At 42.4% G+C, this 23,138-nt stretch overlaps 1 protein-coding gene, 19 non-coding genes and 4 pseudogenes across 20 annotated transcripts; 23 read left to right on the top strand and 1 right to left on the bottom strand.

The window, feature by feature from the left end:
- Positions 1 to 563: 563 nt before the first annotated feature.
- LOC140861570 (uncharacterized) lies at positions 564 to 1,463 on the bottom strand. The gene has a single exon (XM_073264592.1). The coding sequence runs from the start codon at positions 1,461 to 1,463 to the stop codon at positions 564 to 566; it is 900 nt and encodes a 299-aa protein (XP_073120693.1).
- Positions 1,099 to 1,205, top strand: LOC140870098 (small nucleolar RNA R71). The gene has a single exon (XR_012147078.1). It is a non-coding gene; the product is annotated as a small nucleolar RNA R71 (small nucleolar RNA).
- A 1,939-nt stretch (positions 1,464 to 3,402) lies between the features above and the next one.
- On the top strand, positions 3,403 to 3,521 carry LOC140870370 (5S ribosomal RNA). The gene has a single exon (XR_012147334.1). It is a non-coding gene; the product is annotated as a 5S ribosomal RNA (ribosomal RNA).
- A 289-nt stretch (positions 3,522 to 3,810) lies between these two features.
- LOC140868461 (5S ribosomal RNA) lies at positions 3,811 to 3,929 on the top strand. Its single transcript, XR_012145878.1, has one exon. It is a non-coding gene; the product is annotated as a 5S ribosomal RNA (ribosomal RNA).
- Positions 3,930 to 4,328: 399 nt separating this feature from the next.
- On the top strand, positions 4,329 to 4,447 carry LOC140869743 (5S ribosomal RNA; annotated as a pseudogene).
- A 398-nt stretch (positions 4,448 to 4,845) lies between these two features.
- Positions 4,846 to 4,964, top strand: LOC140869440 (5S ribosomal RNA; annotated as a pseudogene).
- Positions 4,965 to 5,363: 399 nt separating this feature from the next.
- Positions 5,364 to 5,482, top strand: LOC140869069 (5S ribosomal RNA). Its single transcript, XR_012146461.1, has one exon. It is a non-coding gene; the product is annotated as a 5S ribosomal RNA (ribosomal RNA).
- Positions 5,483 to 5,883: 401 nt separating this feature from the next.
- LOC140868474 (5S ribosomal RNA) lies at positions 5,884 to 6,002 on the top strand. The gene has a single exon (XR_012145890.1). It is a non-coding gene; the product is annotated as a 5S ribosomal RNA (ribosomal RNA).
- A 399-nt stretch (positions 6,003 to 6,401) lies between these two features.
- LOC140869250 (5S ribosomal RNA) lies at positions 6,402 to 6,520 on the top strand. The gene has a single exon (XR_012146634.1). It is a non-coding gene; the product is annotated as a 5S ribosomal RNA (ribosomal RNA).
- A 402-nt stretch (positions 6,521 to 6,922) lies between these two features.
- On the top strand, positions 6,923 to 7,041 carry LOC140867916 (5S ribosomal RNA). The gene has a single exon (XR_012145356.1). It is a non-coding gene; the product is annotated as a 5S ribosomal RNA (ribosomal RNA).
- A 402-nt stretch (positions 7,042 to 7,443) lies between these two features.
- Positions 7,444 to 7,562, top strand: LOC140868553 (5S ribosomal RNA). Its single transcript, XR_012145965.1, has one exon. It is a non-coding gene; the product is annotated as a 5S ribosomal RNA (ribosomal RNA).
- A 392-nt stretch (positions 7,563 to 7,954) lies between these two features.
- Positions 7,955 to 8,073, top strand: LOC140868899 (5S ribosomal RNA). The gene has a single exon (XR_012146298.1). It is a non-coding gene; the product is annotated as a 5S ribosomal RNA (ribosomal RNA).
- Positions 8,074 to 8,458: 385 nt separating this feature from the next.
- On the top strand, positions 8,459 to 8,577 carry LOC140868385 (5S ribosomal RNA). The gene has a single exon (XR_012145805.1). It is a non-coding gene; the product is annotated as a 5S ribosomal RNA (ribosomal RNA).
- A 401-nt stretch (positions 8,578 to 8,978) lies between these two features.
- On the top strand, positions 8,979 to 9,097 carry LOC140868525 (5S ribosomal RNA). The gene has a single exon (XR_012145939.1). It is a non-coding gene; the product is annotated as a 5S ribosomal RNA (ribosomal RNA).
- A 399-nt stretch (positions 9,098 to 9,496) lies between these two features.
- LOC140869692 (5S ribosomal RNA) lies at positions 9,497 to 9,615 on the top strand (annotated as a pseudogene).
- A 349-nt stretch (positions 9,616 to 9,964) lies between these two features.
- Positions 9,965 to 10,083, top strand: LOC140869542 (5S ribosomal RNA; annotated as a pseudogene).
- Positions 10,084 to 10,460: 377 nt separating this feature from the next.
- LOC140868555 (5S ribosomal RNA) lies at positions 10,461 to 10,579 on the top strand. The gene has a single exon (XR_012145967.1). It is a non-coding gene; the product is annotated as a 5S ribosomal RNA (ribosomal RNA).
- Positions 10,580 to 10,981: 402 nt separating this feature from the next.
- Positions 10,982 to 11,100, top strand: LOC140869254 (5S ribosomal RNA). The gene has a single exon (XR_012146637.1). It is a non-coding gene; the product is annotated as a 5S ribosomal RNA (ribosomal RNA).
- Positions 11,101 to 11,501: 401 nt separating this feature from the next.
- Positions 11,502 to 11,619, top strand: LOC140868476 (5S ribosomal RNA). Its single transcript, XR_012145892.1, has one exon. It is a non-coding gene; the product is annotated as a 5S ribosomal RNA (ribosomal RNA).
- Positions 11,620 to 12,011: 392 nt separating this feature from the next.
- LOC140869021 (5S ribosomal RNA) lies at positions 12,012 to 12,130 on the top strand. Its single transcript, XR_012146414.1, has one exon. It is a non-coding gene; the product is annotated as a 5S ribosomal RNA (ribosomal RNA).
- Positions 12,131 to 12,531: 401 nt separating this feature from the next.
- Positions 12,532 to 12,650, top strand: LOC140868768 (5S ribosomal RNA). The gene has a single exon (XR_012146169.1). It is a non-coding gene; the product is annotated as a 5S ribosomal RNA (ribosomal RNA).
- A 402-nt stretch (positions 12,651 to 13,052) lies between these two features.
- LOC140868398 (5S ribosomal RNA) lies at positions 13,053 to 13,170 on the top strand. Its single transcript, XR_012145817.1, has one exon. It is a non-coding gene; the product is annotated as a 5S ribosomal RNA (ribosomal RNA).
- Positions 13,171 to 13,569: 399 nt separating this feature from the next.
- LOC140868365 (5S ribosomal RNA) lies at positions 13,570 to 13,688 on the top strand. The gene has a single exon (XR_012145786.1). It is a non-coding gene; the product is annotated as a 5S ribosomal RNA (ribosomal RNA).
- A 400-nt stretch (positions 13,689 to 14,088) lies between these two features.
- LOC140868600 (5S ribosomal RNA) lies at positions 14,089 to 14,207 on the top strand. The gene has a single exon (XR_012146009.1). It is a non-coding gene; the product is annotated as a 5S ribosomal RNA (ribosomal RNA).
- Positions 14,208 to 23,138: the final 8,931 nt, after the last annotated feature.

Genomic DNA, 23,138 nt, shown 5'->3' with positions numbered 1-23,138 from the left:
ATAGAGAAACTCCCTGGATCTTTTTGCTTTAATGGGATTTTATTTTGCACCAGTGCTGAGCAATTCTCAGTCAGACTAAACATTGCATGCTCCTCCAGTTTCCTCTCGTTGGAGAGGATCTCTTTCAAGAACTTTGAATAACTTGGCATTTGCATCAGTGTATCGGCAAAGGGAATATTAATATTCAATTTCTTGAATACTTCTAGGAATTTTCCAAACTGAGAATCTAGTTTTGCCTTCTTCAGGCCTGCAGGAAAAGGTGGTGGCACAACAATTTTTTCTTGTGAAGTGGGTGAAAGTGTTGGGATAGATGACTTACCTGCAATTCTTGTTGATGTAGCCAATTCTAGCTCTTTCTCGACCTGTGGTGCAGGCTCTACTGTCTTCCCACTCCTCAGTTCAATTGCTTTTACCTGCTCCTTCGGATTCTTCTCCGTGTCACTCGGCAAAGTACCCTGATCTCTGCTGGAAATTGTTTTGGCCAATTGCCCTATCTGATTCTCCAGATTCTTTATCGAAGCATCTTGATTCTGCATCCGGGTTTCAGTAGATGATATGAATTGCTACATCATCTGCTCTAAACTCGATTTCCCTTCTTGAGGTTGTCTGCCGTAGTTCTGATTCCCATATGGCTTATTGTTCTGTCCACTCCACGTTAAATTTGGATGTTGTCTCCACCCTGGATTATAGGAGTTCGAGAATGGGTCATTACTTGGGCGATTTTGATCCCCATGTGACTTGCCATAACTCCCTCTGGTTGAGAAAATGTTTGACAGTCTTTCGTGAAATGTTCTGTACCACACTTCTTGAACTCGCATCACAGAGTTTCCTATACTCAGTTCCTCAATTCTCTTGTTCATGACTTCAAGTTGAGCGGCCACTGATGTGAATGCATCAACCTGATGAATCCCATTAGATTTCCGAGCTACACTCCTTTCAGATAAAGGGTGATAGCTACTACATGCCATTTCCTCAATTAATTCATAACCATCCACTGACGATTTTCGCAGTAAATTTCCACCTGCAGCTGCATCTATCATGGTACGATTAGAGTGAGAAAGACCATAATAAAAAGTTTGTACCACAAGACCGTCTGGTAATTGGTGGTGTGGACATCTCCTCAGTAGATCTTTGTAGCGCTCCCATGCTTCAAAAAATGTATCCTGTTCTCCTTGGGAAAAAGTTGTGATGTCAGCTCTTAGTTTCATTGACTTAGATGGTAGAAAGTATTTGGTGAGGAAAGATTTTGCCAGATCATCCCAAGTCATGATGGAACCTGCAGGTAAATTTGTCAGCCATGCTTTCGCTTTATCTCGTAGTGAAAAAGGGAATAAACGCAAACAAATCGCGTCATCAGAAACTCCCTGTATCTTGAATGTATCACAAATTTCTAGAAAATTTGTGAGGTGCACATATGGTTCATCAATGACAGTCCCGCCAAATTGAAGTGTGTTCTGAATCATTTGAAGAATAGCAGGTTTTATCTCAAAGTGATTTGCCGCTACAGTTGGCCTGATGATGCTTGTTCTAGAACTTTAGATGTTCGGTAAGGCGAGATCCATCATGGATCTGTAAACTGGTTGTTCTTGTTCTTGTTCTTCTTCCATTTCTTCTTGTTGTTGCCTTCTTCTTCTGTGAAAATTTCTCTCGATTTCTGGATCAAAAGGCACTAGTTCTTCAGATGAGTGTCGCATGCACTGCAAGAGAATCCTGCAGTTCACAGATGGAAAAGAGTGATTAAAATTGTAATAGAGAAAAAACAAATAAAACAAATTAAAATCTCAATAGTCCCCGGCAACGGCGCCAAAAACTTGATCGACGGAATACTAACACTTAAATTTGCTCTAAAAATCTCTCAATTCCAGTCGAAATAATCGCAAGTGCACGATTCAAGTTATAATAAGATGTACTGAGTACGAGTATCGTCCTCAGGGACCAAACAATAATAATTTGTTTCTTTGATTTTTAACAACACAAAGTATCGAAAATTTGATTTTGGATTATATCTAACATTTAACACTAAGAACTCAATGTAAATAAATCTAAATTTCACAACCACGAAACCAATTTGCACCACTAAAAGAAATAACAATTTGAAAAGATTTTGTTGGAATTTCGGTTCACCTTCCCCCTAATTGAACTGGACGATTGTAACTTAATTAATGCGCATAAGTTTGACAGAAATCCCTGTAACATTGACACTCTCTCTCGAGGTTATGCCAAACTAATCAACTCAGTGAAACAATTAAATCTCTCTAATTATTTATCACGACCGATTGCTTTGTGTTCTATGAATTCTACATCTTTCAACCTAGTGGTCTATGGCTATCAACATGTACTAAATACCATATCTATGTGCATATTTTAAGTCAATGGATTCTATCATTCGTCCTAATTATAAACCTATCTCTCGAGAGCAATTCAGAATTTACGAATCTATGTTAAGGGTAGCTAATCATCAATATAGAGAAAAACACATGATAAAATCAATTATAAACATAAATCAAATCTCAATACGTCCGGTGATTCAATCACACTATAGTGTTTTGGGGTTCGGATCCCCTTGATTCCAACAAAATAAAAGTTTAGCTACTGAACGTCATTACAAAATTCAATCTAAAAAAAATGTAAAACATAAAAATTCAGAAAAGATGAAGAGAAAAACTCCCAACGGAGATAAGAAATCTTCAATATTCAGAGCCGCCTCTTCCTGTGTCTGTGCGTGTGTCCAACCCTCAAAACCGTTTAATAACATCCTATTTATATGGCCCAAGAGTCCTCGTCAAACCAATTACCCGAAATAAAATATTTCCCAAAATTACGTGCAGGCGCCCGAGCGGTAGAAAAGAGCCGCCCGGGCGCCTGAGCTCTGCCTTGAGGGTTTTTCTTCCAACGGGAGTGTGCTCGGGCGGTAGAAAAGTGCCGCCAGAGCGCTTGAATTCTGCCAGCTATTGTTTTTCCCAAACATGAGTGCGCGCGGGAGGTAGAAAAGTGACGCCCGAGCGCCTTGTCTTTTTCCAGAAATATAAAGTCCTTTTCTTGCTTTCCTCACGGCCGCATGCGTGCAACGCCTTCTCACTATAAATCAGCATTTTCTAGTGATTTTCTGCAGTATAAATAAATAAACCAGAGGAGTGACTACAAACACAATAAAAAAAAAAACAGAACAAGAATGGTAAGGAACAGACATAACGTAAACGAAACGAATGCAAAACAAACACAAAACATGCAAAATAACGCACAAAAATGACTCCTATCAGGTATAGAGAGGAGCTTCGCGTGAGCATGTTGAAGCTCCCGTAACTCTCAGCCGATTGAAAATTATGTTCGTTTGAAAGTGCAGCGCCTGTTCGTTCGATCCGCAATTTGAGAGACAAAACAATAAAGAATTCATTCACTTTTGGGTGCTATCATACCAGCACTAATGCACCAGATCCCATCAGAACTCCGCAGTTAAGCGTGCTTGGGCGAGAGCAGTACTAGGATGGGTGACCCCCTGTGAAGTCCTCGTGTTGCACCCCTTTTTCATTAATTTCTTTTTTTCTTACTCGTACTTCTTGTTCTTTCGATTCCTCGTCGTCCTATTTCTGAATCTTTCAGTCCAATCCGCGGATAGAAAAGATGCAATACACTGAATCACACGACTTGAACATGCGATCTGGGTGACGCGGGTCGCTTTGGTGGGTCCCAGCGCGTCCTAGGGGAAAAACTCCCCGAAAGTCCATCTTCGGGTTGGAATTTGAGCGTCTCTGTCTCTTCCTCCGATCCGCAATTCGAGAGACAAAAAAAATAAAGAATTCATTCACTTTTGGGTGCTATCATACCAGCACTAATGCACCGGATCCCATCAGAACTTTGCAGTTATGCGTGCTTGGGCGAGAGTAGTACTAGAATGGGTGACCCCCTGGGAAATCCTCGTGTTGCACCCTTTTTTCATTAAATTTTTTTTTCTTACTCGTACTTCTTGTTCTTCCAATTCCTCGTCGTCCTTTTTCCGACTCTTTCAGTCTAATTCGCGGATAGAAAAGATGCAATACACTGAATCACACGATGTGAACGTGCGATCTGGGTGACGCGGGCCGCTTAGGTGGGTCCCAGCACGCCCTACGGGAAAAAAGCCCCGAAAGACCATCTTCGGGTTGGAATTTGAGAGTCTATGTCTCTTGGACCGAGATACGCAATGTAGGTATCGATAGGAGCTTTGCGTGAGCAAGCTGAAGCTCCCGTAACTCTCAATCGATCGAAAGTTATGTCCGTTTGAAACTACAGCTCTCGTTCCTCCGATCCGCAATTCGAGAGACCAAAAAATAAAGAATTCATTCACTGTTGCGTGCGATCATACCAGCACTAATAAACCGGAACCCATCAAAACTCCTAAGTTAAGTATGCTTGGGCGAGAGCAGTACTAGGATGAGTGACCCCTTGGAAAGTCCTTGTGTTGCACCCCTTCTTCATTATTTTTTTTTTCTTACTCGTACTTCTTGTTCTTCCGATTCCTCATCGTCCTATTTCCGACTCTTTCAGTCCAATCCGCGGATAGAAAATATGCAATAGACTGAATCATACAATGTGAATGTGCAATCTGGATGACGCGGGTCGCTTTGGTGGGTCCCAGCACGCCCTACGGGAAAAACACCCCGAAATACCATCTTCGGGTTGGAATTTGAGCGTCTCTGTCTCTTTAACCGAGATGTGCGATGTAGGTATCGAGAGGAGCTTCGCGTGAGCAGGCTGAAGCTCCCGTAACTCTCAGCCGATCGAAAGTTATGTCCTTTTGAAAGTGCAGCGCCTGTTTCTCTGATCCGCAATTCGAGAGACAATACAATAAAGAATTCATTCACTGTTGGGTGCGATCATACCAGTACTAATGCAACGGATCCCATCAGAATTCCGAAGTTAAGCGTTCTTGGGCGAGAGCAATACTAGGGTGGGTGAACCCTTTGGAAGTCCTCGTGTTGCAGCCCTTTTTCATTAAATTCTTTTTTTTTACTCTTCCTTCTTGTTCTTCCGATTCCTCGCTATCCTATTTCCAACTCTTTCAGTCCAATCCGCGGATAGAAAAGATGCAATAGACTGAATCACAGGACGTGAACGTGCGATCTGGGTGACGCTGGCCGCTTTGGTGGGTCCCAGCGCGCCCGATGGGAAAAATGCCCCGAAAGACCATCTTTGGGTTTGTAATTTGAGCGTCTCCGTCTCTTAGATCGAGATACTTGCTGTAGGTATCGAGAGGAGCTTCTTGTGAGCAGGCTGAAGCTCCGTAACTCTTAGCCTATCGAAAGTTATGTCCGTTTGAAACTGCTGCTCCTGTTCCTCTGATCCGCAATTCGAGAGACAAAATAATAAAGAATTCATTTACTGTTGGGTGCGATCATACTAGCACTAATGCACCGGATCCCATCAAAACTCCGAAGTGAAGCGTGCCTAGGGGAGAGCAGTACTAGGATGGGTGACCCCCCGGGAAGTCCTCGTGTTTCACCCCATTTTTCATTAATTTCTTTTTTTCTTACTCGTACATATTGCTCTTCCGATTCCTCTCCGTCCTATTTCCGACTCTTTCAGTCCAATCCGAGGATAGAAAAGATGCAATAGACTGAATCACACGACGTGAACGTGCGATCTAGGTGATGTGGGCCACTTCAGTGGGTCCCAACACGCCCTACGGGAAAAATGCCCCCAAAGACCATCTCCGGGTTTAAATTTGAGCTTCTCCGTCTCTTAGACCGAGATATGCGCTATAGATATCGAGAAGAGCTTCGCGTGAGTAGGCTAAAGCTCCTGTAACTATCAGAAGATCGAAAGTTATGTCCGTTTGAAACTGCAGCTCATGTTCCTCCGATCCGTAATTCGAGAGACAAAACAATAAAGAATTCATTCACTGTTGGGTACGATCATACAAGCACTAATGCACCGGATCCCATCAGAACTCCGAAGTTAAGCGTGCTTGGGCGAGAGCAGTACTAGGATGGGTGATCCCCTAAGAAGTCCTCGTGTTGCACCCCTTTTTCATTAATTTCTTTTATTCTTACTCGTACTTCTTGTTTTTCCGATTCATCGCCGTCCTATTTCCGACTCTTTCAGTCCAATCCGCTGATAAAAAAGATGCAATAGACTTAATCACACAACGTGAACATGCGATCTGGGTGACGCGGCCGCTTCAGTGAGTCCCAGCGCGCCCTATGAAAAAAACACCCGGAAAGACCATATCCGGGTTGTAATTTGAGGGTCTCCATCTCTTAGACCTAGATACTTGCTGTTGGTATCGGGAGGAGCTTCGCGTGAGCAGGCTGAAGCTCCCGTAACTCTTAGCCCATCGAAAGTTATGTCCGTTTGAAACTGCAGCTCCTGTTTCTCCGATCCGCAATTCGAGTGACAAAACAATAAAGAATTCATTCACTGTTGGGTGCGATCATACCAGCACTAATGCACCGGATCCCATCAGAACTCCGAATTTAAGCGTGCTTTGGAGAGAGCAGTATTAGGATGGTTGACCCCTTGGGAAGTACTCGTGTTGCACCCCTTTTTTCATTAATTTCTTTTTTTTCTTACTCGTACTTCTTTTTACTTTGATTCCTCACCGTCCTATTTCCGACTCTTTCAGTCCAATCCACGGATAGAAAAGATACAATAGACTGAATCATATAATGTGAACGTGCGATCTAGGTGATGCGGGCCGCTTCGGTGGGTCCCAGCGCGACAAACGGGAAAAATGCCCCGAAAGACCATCTCCGTTTTAGAATTTGAGAGTCTCCATCTCTTTAACCGATATACGCACTATAGGTATCAACTGGAGCTTAACGTGAGCAAGCTGAAGCTCCAGTAACTCTTAGCCGATCGAAAGTTATGTTCGTTTGAAACTGCAGCTCCTGTTCCTCTGATCCGCAATTCGAGAGACAAAAAAATAAAGAATTCATTCACTGTTGGGTGCGATCATACCAGCACTAATGCACCGGATCCCATCAGAACTCCGAAGTTATGCGTGCTTGGGCAAGAGCAGTACTAGGATGGGTAACCCCCTGGGAAGTCCTCGTGTTGCACCTCTTTTTTTTATTAGTTTCTTTTTTTCTTATTCGTACATATTGTTCTTCCGATTCCTCTCCGTCCTATTTCCGACTCTTTCAGTCCAATCCGCGGATAAAAAAGATGCAATAGACTAAATCACACGACGTGAACGTGCGATCATGGTGACGCGGGCCACTTCGGTGGGTCACAGCGCGCCCTACGGGAAAAATACCCCCAAAGACCATCTCTGGGTTTGAATTTGAGCTTCTCCGTCTCTTAGACCGAGATATGCGCTGTAGGTATCGAGAAGAGCTTTGCGTGAGCAGGCTGAAGCTCCCGTAACTCTCAGTAGATCGAAAGTTATGTCCGTTTGAAACTGCAGCTCCTGTTCCTCCGATCCGCAATTCGAGAGACAAAACAATAAAGAATTCATTCACTGTTGGGTGCGATCATACCAGCACTAATGCACCGGATCCCATCAGAACTCCGAAGTTAAGCGTGCTTGGGTTAGAGCAGTACTAAGATGGGTGACCCCCTGGGAGGTCGTCTTGTTGCACCTTTTTTTTATTAATTTCTTTTTTTCTTACTCGTACTTCTTGTTTTTCCGATTCCTCGCCGTCCTATTTCTGACTCTTTCAGTCCAATCCGCGGATAGAAAAGATGCAATAGACTTAATGTGAACGTGTGATCTGGGTGACGCAGGCCGCTTTGGTGGGTCCCAGCGCGCCCTACGGGAAAAATGCCACAAAAGACCATCTCCGGGTTGTAATTTGAGCGTCTTCGTCTCTTAGACCGAGATACTTGCTGTAGGTATCGAGAGGAGCTTCGCGTGATCAGGCTGAAGCTCCCGTAACTCTTAGCCGATCGAAAGTTATGTCCGTTTGAAACTGCTGCTCCTTTTCCTCCGATCCGTAATTCGAGAGACAAAACAATAAAGAATTCATTCACTGTTGAGTGCGATCATACTAGCACTAATGCACCGGATCCCATCAGAACTCCGAAGTGAAGCGTGCCTGGGGGAGAGCAGTACTAGGATGGGTGACCCCTCGGAAAGTCCTCGTGTTGCACCCCATTTTTTATTAATTTCTTTTTTTCTTACTCGTACTTCTTGTTCTTTCGATTCATTGCCGTCCTATTTCTGACTCTTTCAGTCCATTCCGCGGATAGAAAAGATGCAATAGACTGAATCATACGATGTGAATGTGCGATCTGGGTGACGCGGGCCGCTTCGGTACTGGAAAAATGCCCCAAAAGACCATCTCCATTTTGGAATTTGAGCATCTCCGTCTCTTTAACCGAGATACGCACTATAGGTATCGAGTGGAGCTTTGCGTGAGCAGGCTGAAGCTCTAGTAACTCTCAGCCGATCGAAAGTTATGTCCGTTTGAAACTGCAGCTCCTGTTCCTCCGATCCGCAATTCGAGAGACAAAAATAATAAAGAATTCTTTTACTGTTGGGTGCGATTATACCATCACTAATGCACCGGATCCCATCAGAACTCCGAAGTTACGCGTGCTTGGGCAAGAGCAGTACTAGGATGGGTGACCCCTTGGGAAGTCCTCGTGTTGCACCCCTTTTTTTTATTAGTTTTTTTTTTCTTACTCGTACATATTGTTTTTCCGATTCCTCTCCGTCCTATTTCCGAATCTTTCAGTCCAATCCGTGGATAGAAAAGATGCAATAGACTGAATTACACAACGTGAACGTGCGATCTGGGTGACGCGGGCCACTTCGATGGGTCCCAGCATGCCCTACGAGAACATTGCCCCCAAAGACCAACTCCGGGTTTGACATTTAGCTTCTTCGTCTCTTAGACCGAGATACGCGCTGTAGGTATCGAGAAGAGCTTCGCGTGAGCAAGCCGAAGCTCCCGTAACTCTCAGCCGATCGAAAGTTATGTCCGTTTGAAACTGCTGCTCCTGTTCCTCCGATCCGCAATTCGAGAGACAAAAAAATAAAGAATTCATTCACTGTTGGGTGCGATCATACCAGCACTAATGCACCGGATCCCATCAGAACTCCGAAGTTATGCGAGCTTGGGCAAGAATAGTACTAGGATGGGTGACCCCCTAGGAAGTCCTCGTGTTGCCCCCCTTTTTTATTAATTTTTTTTTTCTTACTCGTACATCTTGTTCTTCCGATTCCTCTCCGTCTTATTTCCGACTCTTTCAGTCCAATCCGCGGATAGAAAAGATGCAATAGACTGAATCACAGGACATGAACGTGCGATCTGGGTGAAGCGGGCCACTTCGGTGGGTCCCAGCGCACCCTACAGGAAAAATGTCCCCAGAGACAATCTCCGGGTTTGAATTTGAGCTTTTTCGTCTCTTAGACCGAGATACGCGCTGTAGGTATCGAGAAGAGCTTTGAGTGAGCAAGCTGAAGCTCCCGTAACTCTCAGCAGATCAAAAGTTATGTCCGTTTGAAATTGCAGCTCCTGTTCCTCCGATCCGCAATTCGAGAGGCAAAACAATAAAGAATTCATTTACTGTTGGGTGCGATCATACCAACACTAATGCATTGGATCCCATCAGAACTCCGAAGTTAAGCGTGCTTGGGCGAGACTAGTACCAGGATGGGTGACCTCCAGGAAAGTCCTCATGTTCCGATTCCTTGCCGTCCTATTTCCGACTCTTTCAGTCCAATCCGCGGATAGAAAAGATGCAATAGGCTTAATCACACGACGTGAACGTGCGATCTAGGTGACGGGGGCCGCATCGGTGGGTCCCATCGTGCCCTACAGGAAAAACGCCACGAAAGACCATCTCCGGGTTGTAATTTGAGCGTCTCCATCTCTAAGACCGAGATACTTGCTGTAGGTATCGAGAGGAGCTTTGCGTGAGCAGGCTGAAGCTCCCGTAACTCTTAGTCGATCGAAAGTTATGTCCGTTTGAAACTGCAGCTCCTGTTCCTCCGATTCGCAATTCGAGAGACAAAACAATAAAGAATTCATTCACTGTTGCGTTCGATCATACCAGCACTAATGCACCAGATCCCATCAAAACTCCAAAGTTAAGTGTGCTTGGGCGAGAGCAGTACTAGGATGGGTGACCCCTTTGGAAGTCCTCGTGTTGCACCGCTTTTTTCATTAATTTCTCTTTTTTTACTCGTACTTCTTGTTCTTTCGATTCCTCGCCGTCCTATTTCCGACTCTTTCAGTCCAATCCGCGGATAGAAAAGATGTAATAGACTGAATCATGCGATGTGAACGTGCAATCTGGGTGACGCGGGCCGCTTCGGTGGGTCCCAGCGTGACATATGGGAAAAATGCCCCGAAAGACCATCTCCATTTTGGAATTTGAGCGTTTCCGTTTCTTTAACCGATATACGCACTATAGGTATCGAGTGGAGCTTCGCGTGAGCATGCTGAATTTCCAGTAACTCTCAGCCGATCAAAAGTTATGTTCCTCTGATCCGCAATTCGAGAGACAAAAAAATAAATAATTCATTCACTTTTGGGTGCGATCATACCAGCACTAATGCACCGGATCCCATTAGAGCTCCGAAGTTATGCGTGCTTGGGCAAGAGCAGTACTAGGATGGGTGACCCCCTGGGATGTCCTCGTGTTGCACCCCTTTTTTTTATTAGTTTCTTTTTTTCTTACTCGTACATCTTGTTCTTCCGATTCCTCTCCGTCGTATTTCCGACTCTTTAAGTCCAATCCGCGGATAGAAAAGATGCAATAGACTGAATCACACGACGTGAACGTACGATCTGGGTGACGCGGGCCACTTCGGTGGGTCCCAGCGTGCCCTACGGGAAAAATACCCCCAAAGACTATCTCCGGGTTTGAATTTGAGCTTCTCCGTCTCTTAGACCGAGATTCGCACTGTAGGTATCGAGAAGTGCTTTGCGTGAGCAGGCTGAAGCTCCCGTAACTCTCAGCAGATCGAAAGTTATGTCCGTTTGAAACTGCAGCTCCTATTCCTCCGATCCGCAATTCGAGAGACAAAACAATAAAGCATTCATTCACTGTTGGGTGCGATCATACCAGCACTAATGCACCGGATCCCATCAGAACTCCGAAGTTAAGCGCTCCTTGGTGAGAGCAGTACTAGGATGCGTGACCCCCTGGGAAGTCCTCAAGTTGCACCCCTTTTTTTATTAGTTTATTTTTTTCTTACTCGTACTTCTTGTTTTTCCGATTCCTCGCCATCCTATTTCCGACTTTTTCAGTCCAATCCGCGGATAGAAAAGAAGCAATAGACTTAATCACACGACGTGAACGTGCGATCTGGGTGACGCGGGCGGCTTCGGTGGGTCCCAGTGCACCCTATGGGAAAAACGCCACGAAAGACCATCTCCGGGTTGTAATTTGAGCATATCCGTGTCTTAAACCGAGATACTTGCTGTAGGTATTGAGAGGAGCTTCGCGTGAGCAGGTTGAAGCTCCCATAACTCTCAGTAGATCGAAAGTTATGTCCGTTTGAAACTGCATCTCCTGTTCCTCCGATCCGCAATTCAAGAGACAAAACAATAAAGAATTCATTCACTTTTGGGTGCGATCATACCAGCACTAACGCACCGGATCCCATCAGATTCCGAAGTTAAGCGTGCTTGGGCGAGAGCAGTACTTGGATGGGTGACCCCCTGGGAAGTCCTCGTGTTGCATGTTTTTTTCATTAATTTCTTTTTTTCTTACTCGTACTTCTTGTTTTTCCGATTCCTCGTCGTCCTATTTTCGACTTTTTCAGTCCAATCCGCGGATAGAAAAGATACAATAGACTTAATGTGAACGTTCGATCTGGGTGACGCGGGCCGCTTCGGTGGGTCCCAGCGCGCCCTACGGGAAAAACGCCACGAAAGACCATCTCCGGGTTGTTATTTGAGAGTCTCCGTCTCTTAGACCGAGATACTTGCTGTAGGTATCGAGAGGAGCTTCGCGTGATCAAGCTGAAGCTCCCGTAACTCTTAGCCGATCGAAAGTTATGTCCGTTTGAAACTGCAGCTCCTGTTCCTCCGATCCGCAATTCGATAGACAAAACAATAAAGAATTCATTCACTGTTGGGTGCGATCATACTAGCACTAATGCACCGGATCCCATCAGAACTCCGAAGTGATGCGTGCCTGGGGGAGAGCAGTACTAGGATGGGTGACCCCCCGGAAAGTCCTCGTGTTGCACCCCATTTTTCATTAATTTCTTTTTTTCTTACTCGTACTTCTTGTTCTTTCGATTCCTCTCCGTCCTATTTCCTACTCTTTCATTCCTATCCGCGGATAGGAAAGATGCAATAAACTGAATCATACGATGTGAACGTGCAATTTGGGTGACGCGGGCTGCTTCGGTGGGTCCCAGCACAACATACGGGAAAAATGCCCCAAAAGACCATCTCCGTTTTGGAATTTGAGCATCTTCATGTCTTTAACCGAGATACGCACTATAGGTATCGAGTGGAGCTTCGCGTGAGCAGGCTGAAGCTCCAGTAACTCTCAACCGATCGAAAGTTATGTCCGTTTGAAACTGCAGCTCCTGTTCCTCCGATCCGCAATTCGAGAGACAAAAAAATAAAGAATTCATTTACTATTGGGTGCGATTATACCAGCACTAATGCACCGGATCCCATTAGAAATCCGAAGTTACGCGGGCTTGGGCAAGAGCAGTACTAGGATGGGTGACCCCCTGGGAAGTCCTCGTGTTGCACCCCTTTTTTTTATTAGTTTCTTTTTTTCTTACTCATACATCATGTTCTTCCGATTCCTCTCCGTCCAATTTCCGACTCTTTCAGTCCAATCCGCGGATAGAAAAGATGCAATATACTGAATCACACGACGTTAACATGCGATCTGGGTGACGCGAGCCACTTTGGTGGGTCCCAGCGCGCCCTACGAGAAAAATACCCCCAAAGAACATCTCCGGGTTTGAATTTGAGCTTCTCCGTCTCTTAGACTGAGATACGCATTGTAGGTATCGAGAAGAGCTTCGCGTGAGCAGGCTGAAGCTCCCGTAACTCTCAGCAGATCGAAAGTTATGTCCGTTTGAAACTGCAGCTCCTGTTCCTCCGATCCGCAATTCGAGAGACAAAAAAATAAAGAATTCATTCACTGTTGGGTGCGATCATACCAGCATTAATGCACCGGATCCCATCAGAACTCCGAAGTTATGCGTGCTTGGGCAAGAACAGTACTAGGATGGGTGACCCCTGGGAAGTCCTCGTGTTGCACCCCTTTTTTTATTAGTTTTTTTTTCGTACTCGTACATCTTGTTCTTCCGATTCCTCTCTGTCTTATTTCCGACTCTTTCAGTCCAATCCGCGGATAGAAAAGATGCAATAGACTGAATCACAGGACGTGAACGTGCGATCTGGGTGACGCGGGCCACTTCGGTGGGTCCCAGCGCGCCCTACAGGAAAAATGCCCCCAAAAACAATCTCCGGGTTTGAATTTGAGCTTCTCCGTCTCTTAGACCGAGATACGCGTTGTAGGTATCAAGAAGAGCTTCGCGTGAGCAAGCTGAAGCTCCCGTAACTCTCAGCAGATCAAAAGTTATGTTCGTTTGAAATTGCAGCTCCTTTTCCTCCAATCCGCAATTCGAGAGACAAAACAATAAAGAATTCATTTACTGTTGGGTGCGATCATACCAGCACTAATGCACCGGATCCCATCAAAACTCCGAAGTTAAGCGTGCTTGGGCGAGACTAGTACCAGGATGGGTGACCTCTTGGGAAGTCCTCGTGTTGCACCCCTTTTTCATTAATTTCTTTTTTTCTTACTCGTACTTCTTTTTTTTCCGATTCCTCGCCGTCCTATTTCCGACTCTTTCAGTCCAATCCGCGGATAGAAAAGATGCAATAGACTTAATCACACGACGTGAACGTGCGATCTAGGTAACGGGGGCCGCTTTGGTTGGTCCCAGCGCGCCCTACGGGAAAAACGCCACGAAAGACCATCTCCGGGTTGTAATTTGAGCGTCTCCGTCTCTAAGACCGAGATACTTGCTGTAGGTATCGAGAGGAGCTTTGCGTGAGCAGGCTGAAGCTCCCGTAACTCTTAGCCGATCGAAAGTTATGTCCGTTTGAAACTGCAGCTCCTGTTCCTCCAATCCGCAATTCGAGAGACAAAACAATAAAGAATTCATTCACTGTTGGGTTTGATCATACCAGCACTAATGCACCGGATTCCATCAAAACTCCGAAGTTAAGCGTGCTTGGGCGAAAGCAGTACTAGGATGGGTGACCCCTTTGGAAGTTCTCGTGTTGCACCCTTTTTGTAAGGCCCCGGATTAATTAATATTAATCCAAATTTATTAAATTTTAATCCGAGTATATTTAATTTGTGAATATTTAGAGTTTTGATTTAAATTATAATATTTTTAAATTATTTAGGATTGAAATTGAATGAAAATAAGGGTCGAGGACTAAATTGCAATTATTGAAGTCTTGAGGGACTAAAGTGCAATTTTGGTTGAAAGTTATCAGATTTTATTGCAAGACTCAGCATGTGCACGTGCAATTCCTTCTCAAATTCAGAAAATAAGAACAGAGCATCCGAGATCTTCTTGTTTTCTTTAGAATTTTGATCTTCAAATCCTTATATCTTTTGAACCGGTTATCCGATTTCGATTCCGTAAGTTGTTCTGGAATCCTTACGACGAGGGATTCGATCTCGTGTAAGATTTATGTTGTGTTATTGGGATTTCGAAATCAGTATGGAGCAGATATCAGTTTTTTTAGTTATTTATTGTGTTCTTGCATGTGTATCGTTTCTATTTTTGAAACCGGATCAAAGTTGGATGATTGAATGGGTTGGTTATGACTTATAGCATGTATATCGATGAGTATAGCTGCTGATATGATGTTATGTGACTGAGTTTTATAAGATATATGCTGATATATGAATTTGAGTTACAAGTTTTGAAGTCGGGATTACATCGGTTACCGATTTTGAATCGCTACGTCGTTTAATCGAGTTTTGGAACTGTTTTGATAGCCGATATTTGAGTTGAAGTTGTTGTTGAGATGTTTTGAATGTTATAGTATTTTTATTATTCAGTTTCAGTTGAGTTTGAAGGCTAAACGACACAAGACGCCGACTTGAACTAACGAAGAAAGAGTTGAGGTTTGAAATGCGATTGATTGATGAATTCTTGATGGTTTTGACTCGTTTCTGAAATGATAGATTGATATGAAGTTTGATATATGTATTTTGATTATATCTCACAGATTTGAAGAGTTCAAAACCTCGATAAACGAAGGTATAATGACGACATTGCGAAGTAGGGACTTTGAAAATCAAGAACGACTATTTTTGAGTTGGCCCGCAAAAACCACATACTTGTTTATGTTTTTGATTTGATTGTGATGTTGTCGATCCATCTCAGGTAGTGGATCTTTAAATTTGATTTGATATGATGCTATATTGAATTGATTCTATGCCAAGGTTGCTGTTAACCTTATTTGCGATTCGGTTACGAACTCGTTAGATGGATATCTATGTCAAGATCAGTTATGAATCTTGATGGCCTCGAAGTTACGTGAATCAATTCGTATTTGAAGCGTTTATGTACTCTATTTGTTGAGTCGAGTTTTAAATAGAGTCGATATGATTTATTTAACGCTTTCTATATGTTGGTTATACTGAGAATTGTATCTCACCGGAGTTTATCCGGCTGTTGTCTTATTTTGTATGTGTGCATGACAACAGATGGGGCAGGAGCTAGTCATCGATGTCATTGACAGCTGGGAGAGAGTCTAGCACGTGAGGACTCGGGTTGTAGATGTATTTAGAAGCATGGTAGAACACTTAACATGATATGTTGGAAGAACTTTGAAACAAGTTGTGTAATCTTATGTTTTGAGTAGTTTGTGATCTAGTTGAAGTTGTAAAAGCTAGTTTATTATGCTCAAGACTTGATTTATGAGTATATGTATGTTTATAGAAGTTATATCATGTTAGTATCTTTGATTGATGTTGTATTGTGCCAAGATGCAAGCCTTTACAGCAAAAACTTTTATGCTGAATTTCTAGAAAATGTGCCGTGCTCGATCCGCAGAAGTTGGCGGATCTAGCCAGCCCTGATTTTTCCAAAACAGAGAAGCTGAAAAATATGCCGTGCTCGATCCGCAGAAGTTGGCGAATCTAGCCAGCCCTGATTTTTCCAAAATAGAGAAGCTGAAAAATGTGCCGTGCTCGATCCGCAGAAGTTGGCGGATCTAGCCAGGTACTATTAAAAAAAAAAATTTTTGAATTATTCTTTTTGAGTATTTGTTTTATATATGATTAATTGGTTTTAATCATTAATTGCCCTAAGATGAGATTAGCAACCCGAGTTCCCCACAACAGGTGGTATTAGAGCATAAGTTTCTCGGACTGAGAATAGATGAGCGGGGTTAGATCGAGTCTTTTATTCTGATTTAGTTATTCTTGAAGCATGTTTATTATTTGAATTGATTTACAGCTTTAAGAATTGCATGTTATCTGTTATCTGATATGATTGGAAGCATGTATGATTATGACTGAATCAGATTCGATCTTTTGAGAAGGCATTGTGAGTTGAAACAGAATGGTTTTATCTGAGATTGAACTGTACACTAATCTGTTTGATTATCAGATATGCCTCCCCGACCAGCACCGAGGGTTAGACAGACATTGGCTATGAATGAGCCTGAACAGACAAATGCTGCACAGGTCCCAGTGACAACAACTGAACATGGACAGGGTAGTACTTCTACTGATGAGTTTAGTGATGCTAATCCGATGGAGAAACTTCTGAAACGATTCCAGTCATTCCAACCCCCGAAGTTGCAAGGAACTGAGAATGCTGTGGAATGTGAGAATTGGCTGGAAGATACTGAGCAGTTATATGAGTCTATTGACTATTCAGATGATCGTCGTGTGAGACTGGTTATTCATCAACTGCATGGCCTTGCCAAGAGTTGGTGGATAGCGACGAAAAAAGCATTGGAAAACCAAGGTACTGTTATTACCTGGTCTGTATTTCGAACTTCTTTCTATCAGCGTTTCTTTCCTGTGTCTTATCGCAAGGACAAAGGAGCAGAGTTTGCGATTTTGCAACAGGGGCAGTTGAATATCGAGGAATATGTTGCCAAATTCACTAGCCTGTTGAAGTTTGCTCCACATATTGCTGTTAGTGATGAAGCTCAAGCCGATCAATTCATCAATGGCTTGAATCCTGAGGTGTTTACACTTGTGAACTCGGGAAGACCGAATACCTTTGCTGATGCTCTGAATCAAGCAAAGGGTGCAGAAGTAGGGATATTGAAACAACGAGGATCACAGTTTGTACCACAGCCAGTAAGACAGTCTCAAGAACAGTCACAGATTCCACCGCCACCTCAATTTGAAGCTGGAGGTAGCAGTAGTGGAAAAAAGAATTTTTTTAAGGGCAAGAGTAAATAGTTCAAGAGATCTGGTGGTAGTAGCTCTTTGAGTTCAGGTAGTTCCCGACAGTCTAGGGCTGGACAGAAGCCTGATGTGTATTGCACCAAGTGTGGTGGACGCCATACCAATGAACAATGCCGATGTGTATTTGGAAGCTGCCACATTTGCAACAAGATGGGACATTTTGCACGAGTGTGTCCACAACGAGGATCTGAAGGTGCGCAGGGTGCGGGATCATCGAGATTGCTAGGTCAATCTAAATATTCTGTTCACTCTTTTCAACCACAGCCTGCAGAACCGAGTAGAGGAGGAGGTCAGACGGTGAATCAACCTCCGAGGCAACAAGCACGAGTGTTTGCATTGACAGAAGAGCAAGCACAAGCAGCACCGGATGATGTGATTGCAGGTAACTGTTTTCTTTCTGGTTATCCTGCCTATGTCTTATTCGATACTGGTGCGTCGCATACCTTCATATCTGAACAATTTGTTACGATGTATTCATTGCCTGTTGAGTCATTAGCTACTGTAGTGTCTATATCTTCACCGTTGGGAAAAGGTATAGTATCAGTGAAATCTGTTAGAAACTGTGTACTACAGTACGAAGGTAATGAAGTTGAGCTTGACTGTATCGTTCTTGGTTTATCTGATTTTGATTGTATAATCGATATCGATATGTTAACCAAGTACAGAGCAACAGTTGACTGTTTTCAGAAGATTGTGCAGTTCAGACCTGATATGACTGATGAATGGAAATTTTATGGTAAGGGATCACGAGCTAAAATTCCTTTGATATCTATTATTGCTATGACTGATTTGTTACAGAAGGGAGCAGAGGGATTTTTGATCTATGCAATTGATATACTGAAGTCTAGTCCGGAATTGACTGATATACCGGTGGTGAGTGAGTTTGCAGATGTATTCCCTGATGAGATTCCAAGATTGCCACCGTACAGAGAGGTAGATTTCGGTATTGAATTGATGCCAGGTACACAGCCGATATCGAAAGCACCTTATCGAATGACACCGATTGAACTAAAAGAATTGAAAGACCAACTCAAAGATTTGTTGGCCAAGGGATATATCAGACCGAGTGTTTCCCCTTGGGGTGCTCCAGTGTTATTTGTTCGAAAGAAGGACGGATCGATGAGATTATGTATTGACTACCGGCAATTGAACAAGGCAACGGTAAAGAATCGCTATCCTTTACCTCGTATCGATGATTTATTTGATCAACTGCAGGGTTCGTCGGTATATTCGAAGATTGATCTACGATCCGGATATCATCAATTGAGGGTTAGAGACGAGGACATTCCTAAGATTGCGTTTAGAACCAGGTATGGCCATTATGAATTTATAGTCATGCCTTTTGGTCTAACGAATGCACCAGCAGTTTTTATGGGATTGATGAATAGAGTATTTCAAAGATATCTAGACGACTTTGTGATTATCTTTATTGATGATATATTGATATACTCTAAGAATCTGTGTGAACATGCTGATCATCTCCGAACTGTATTGAGAATATTAAGAGAAGAGAAATTGTATGCCAAGTTATCCAAATGTGAGTTTTGGTTGCAGCGAGTTGTTTTTCTTGGTCATGTGATTTCAGGAGATGGCATTTCAGTGGATCCGAGTAAGGTTGAAGTTGTGCTCAGTTGGCAGAGACCGACATCTGTGCCAGAAATTCGATGTTTTATGGGCTTGGCAGGTTATTACCGTCGATTCATTCGAGATTTTTCCTCGATAGCGAAGCCTATTACACAGCTTACACAGAAGAATGCACCATTTCTTTGGTCTGAGGCATGTGAAAGAAGTTTTATCGAACTTAAGAAGAGATTGACGACAGCGCCGATTTTAATAATCCCTACAGGTACGGTGATTTTGTTGTTTATTGTGATGCTTCTCACCAGGGTTTGGGATGTATTTTGATGCAGAAAGGACATGTTGTCGCTTATGCTTCTCGACAACTGAAACCACATGAAGTCAGGTATCCGATTCATGATCTTGAATTGGCTGCAATCATTTTTGCATTGAAGATTTGAAGACATTACTTATACGGAGAGAAGTTTGAAATCTTTTCTGATCACAAAAGTTTGAAGTATCTGTTCTCACAGTCTGAATTGAACATGAGACAACGAAGATGGCTTGATTTATTGAAGGATTTTGATTGTGAAATCAAATATTATCTGGGAAAATCTAACGCAAAAGCAGATGCCCTGAGTAGAAAAGTATGTGCTCTATCTTTATCTACTGTAGGTGTATCTAATTTGATTGAGGATTGTTGTATTTTTGGGTATGTATTTGAGATAGATAGAAGGCCTATGAGAGTGTATGCAATCAGTGCTGAGCCAGAGTTATTGATTCGTATCAAAGAAGCACAGAAATCTGATCAGAATATGCAAAAATCGATTGAAATGATCCGATCAGGACATCATTCTGAGTACAAGGTTAGTGATGATGATATCTTGTATGTGAATAACCGAATAGTTGTTCCCAATATTGCAGACTTGAGACAGAATATTCTTAAAGAAGCCCATTGTAGTCGCTTTAGTGTTCACCCTGGAGGCAGAAAGATGTACAACGACTTGAAGAGTCAGTACTGGTGGAAACAAATGAAGTCTGATGTGACTGAATTTGTGTCTAAATGTTTAAATTGCCAACAAGTGAAGGCTGAACGAAAGAAACCAGGTGGCTTATTACAGAGTTTATCGATTCCTGAATGGAAATGGGATCACATTTCCATGGACTTTGTAACGAAGTTGCCACGATCATCTCGAGGATGTGATGCTGTCTGGGTGATCATCAACAGATTGACGAAATCTGCGTGCTTTATTCCTTACCGAATGACTTATCGTCATGATCAAATGGCGGATCTCTATATTAGAGAAGTGGTAAGACTACACGGTGTGCCAAAGTCAATTGTATCTGACCGAGATCCGAGGTTCACTTTGCAGTTTTGGCATAGCCTACAGGAAGCTCTAGGTGCGCGTTTACATTTAAGTACTGCTTATCATCCTCAAACTGATGGTCAATCCGAACGAACTATTCAGACTCTTGAGGATATGCTTAGAGCTGTCGTAATTGATTTTGGGACTACATGGCAAGATTTTATACCACTCGTGGAATTTTCTTATAACAACAGTTATCAGACGAGTATAGAGATGGCACCATTTGAAGCATTATAAGGGAAGAAGTGTCGATCGCCTTTGTATTGGGATGATGTTTTTGAGGTACCTGAGTTAGGGCCAGATATGATCAGACAGATGACTGAGAAGGTGAAACTGATACAGCAAAGAATGAGAACAGCACAGCACAGACAGACGAGATATGCGAATGTATGACGACGGCCGTTATCTTTTGATCTGGGAGATAGAGTGTTTTTGAAGATTTCACCGTTCAGAGGCACCGTTTGATTTGGAAAACGAGGGAAATTATCTCCGAGGTATATTGGGCCGTATGAGATTCTCAAGAAGATAGGCAATCTAGCTTATCGACTCGCTCTTCCTATGTCTTTATCTGGAATACATGATGTCTTTCATGTATCGATGTTGAGGAAGTACATATCTGATGCATCTCATGTGATTCGCTCCGATGAAGCTGAGTTGGATGACACTCTTAGCTATTTCGAGCAACCTATTCAGATTCTTGATAGGAAGACAAAGCAACTCCGAACGAAGATCATTCCATTGGTGAAGATTCAATGGAGTAGACACGGAGTTGAAGAAGAAACGTGGGAAGTCGAAGAAGATATGAAGCAACGATTTCCTTATCTATTTCACTGATGTGAGTTCTTATTCAGTTTTCAGTTATTCTTTATTCTTATGAGCATGCGGACTGCATATCTATACTGTTTATGAATTCAAGGACGAACTCATGCCTTAGTGGGGGAGAAATGTAAGGCCCCGGATTAATTAATATTAATCCGAATTTATTAAAATTTAATCCGAGTATATTTAATTTGGAAATATTTAGAGTTTCGATTTAAATTCTAATATTCTTAAATTATTTAGGATTGAAATTGAATGAAAATAAGGGCCGAGGACTAAATTGCAATTATTGAAGTCTTGAGGGACTAAAGTGCAATTTTGGTTGAAAGTTATCAGATTTTATTGCAAGACTCAGCATTTTCACGTGTAATTCCTTCTCAAATTCAGAAAATAAGAACAGAGCATCCGAGATCTTCTTGTTTTCTTTAGAATTTTGATCTTCAAATCTTTATATCTTTTGAACCGGTTATCCGATTTTGATTCCGTAAATTGTTCTGAAATCCTTACGATGAGGGATTCGATCTCGTGTAAGTTTTATGCTGTGTTATTGGGATTTCGAAATCAGTATGGAGCAAATATCAGTTTTTTTAGTTATTGATTGTGTTCTTGCATGTGTATCGTTTCTATTTTCAAAACCGGATCAAAGTTGGATGATTGAATGGATTGGTTATGACTTCTAGCATGTATATCGATGAGTATAGCTACTGATATGATGTTATGTGACTGAGTTTTATAAGATATATGCTGATATATGAATTTGAGTTACAAGTTTTGAAGTCGGGATTACGTCGGTTACCGATTTTGAATCGCTACGTCGTTTAATCGAGTTTTGGAACTGTTTTGATAGCCGATATTTGAGTTGAAGTTGTTGTTGAGATGTTTTGAATGTGATAGTATTTTTCTTATTCAGTTTCAGTTGATTTTGAAGGCTAAACGACACAAGACTCCGACTTGAACTAACGAAGAAAGAGTTGAGGTTTGAAATGCAATTGATTGATGAATTCTTGATGGTTTCGACTCGTTTCTGAAATGATAGATTGATATGAAGTTTGATATATGTATTTTGATTATATCTCACAGATTTTTAAAGTTCAGAACCTCGATAAACGAAGGTATAATGACGACATCGTGAAGTAGGGACTTTGAAAATCAAGAACAACTATTTTTGAGTTGGCCCACAAAAACCACATACTTGTTTATGTTTTTGATTTGATTGTGATGTTTTCGATCCATCTCAGGTAGTGGATCTTTAAATTTGAGTTGATATGATGCTATATTGAATTGATTCTATGCCAAGGTTGCTGTTAACCTTATTTGCGAGTCGGTTACGAACTCGTTAGATGAATATCCATGTCAAGATCAGTTATGAATCTTGATGGCCTCGAAGTTACGTGAATCAATTCGTATTTGAAGCGTTTATGTACTCTATTTGTTGAGTCGAGTTTTAAATAGAGTCGATATGATTTATTTAACGCTTTCTATATGTTGGTTATACTGAGAATTGTATCTCACCTGAGTTTATCCGGCTGTTGTCTTGTTTTGTATGTGTGCATGACAACAGATGGGGAAGGTGAAAGAGTAGGTGCCCGGTGAGCCAACTTGTGGCTAAGGGCTTTTATGACTCTATGTATAAACAATCTTTTGTTTAATATAATTTACACTTTTATAATGGCATTTACTTTATCTTTTATCATATTATTATGTTGTGACATACTATAAGATGTTTAGATGAAGACCTTGAATATACTATAGTGTATGTAAGATGTGGTGGCACATGGGGATGGCTATCATGAAACACATCTTATAGTCACTGTATATTCTAAACAGTTCCTAGTCGATTGAGCCGTCCGTTAATAAGGATAAGGATCGCTCAAGATTGAGACTAGCATTTGCGATGCCGAGTACCACGTTTCATTGGTATGGAACATAGAGATGTTCAAAGCATGCAAATGGATATTCATACGATGAATGATCGAACTATCCTATCCGGACTTTCCAAGTGGTTATCACTTATCGAGTGGATAAAGT

The sequence above is a fragment of the Henckelia pumila genome, chromosome 4 (genome assembly GCF_033568475.1).
Source record: "Henckelia pumila isolate YLH828 chromosome 4, ASM3356847v2, whole genome shotgun sequence".
In the NCBI taxonomy this organism is placed as follows: Eukaryota; Viridiplantae; Streptophyta; class Magnoliopsida; order Lamiales; family Gesneriaceae; genus Henckelia; species Henckelia pumila.
This window is presented reverse-complemented; position numbering and strand designations above follow the sequence as displayed.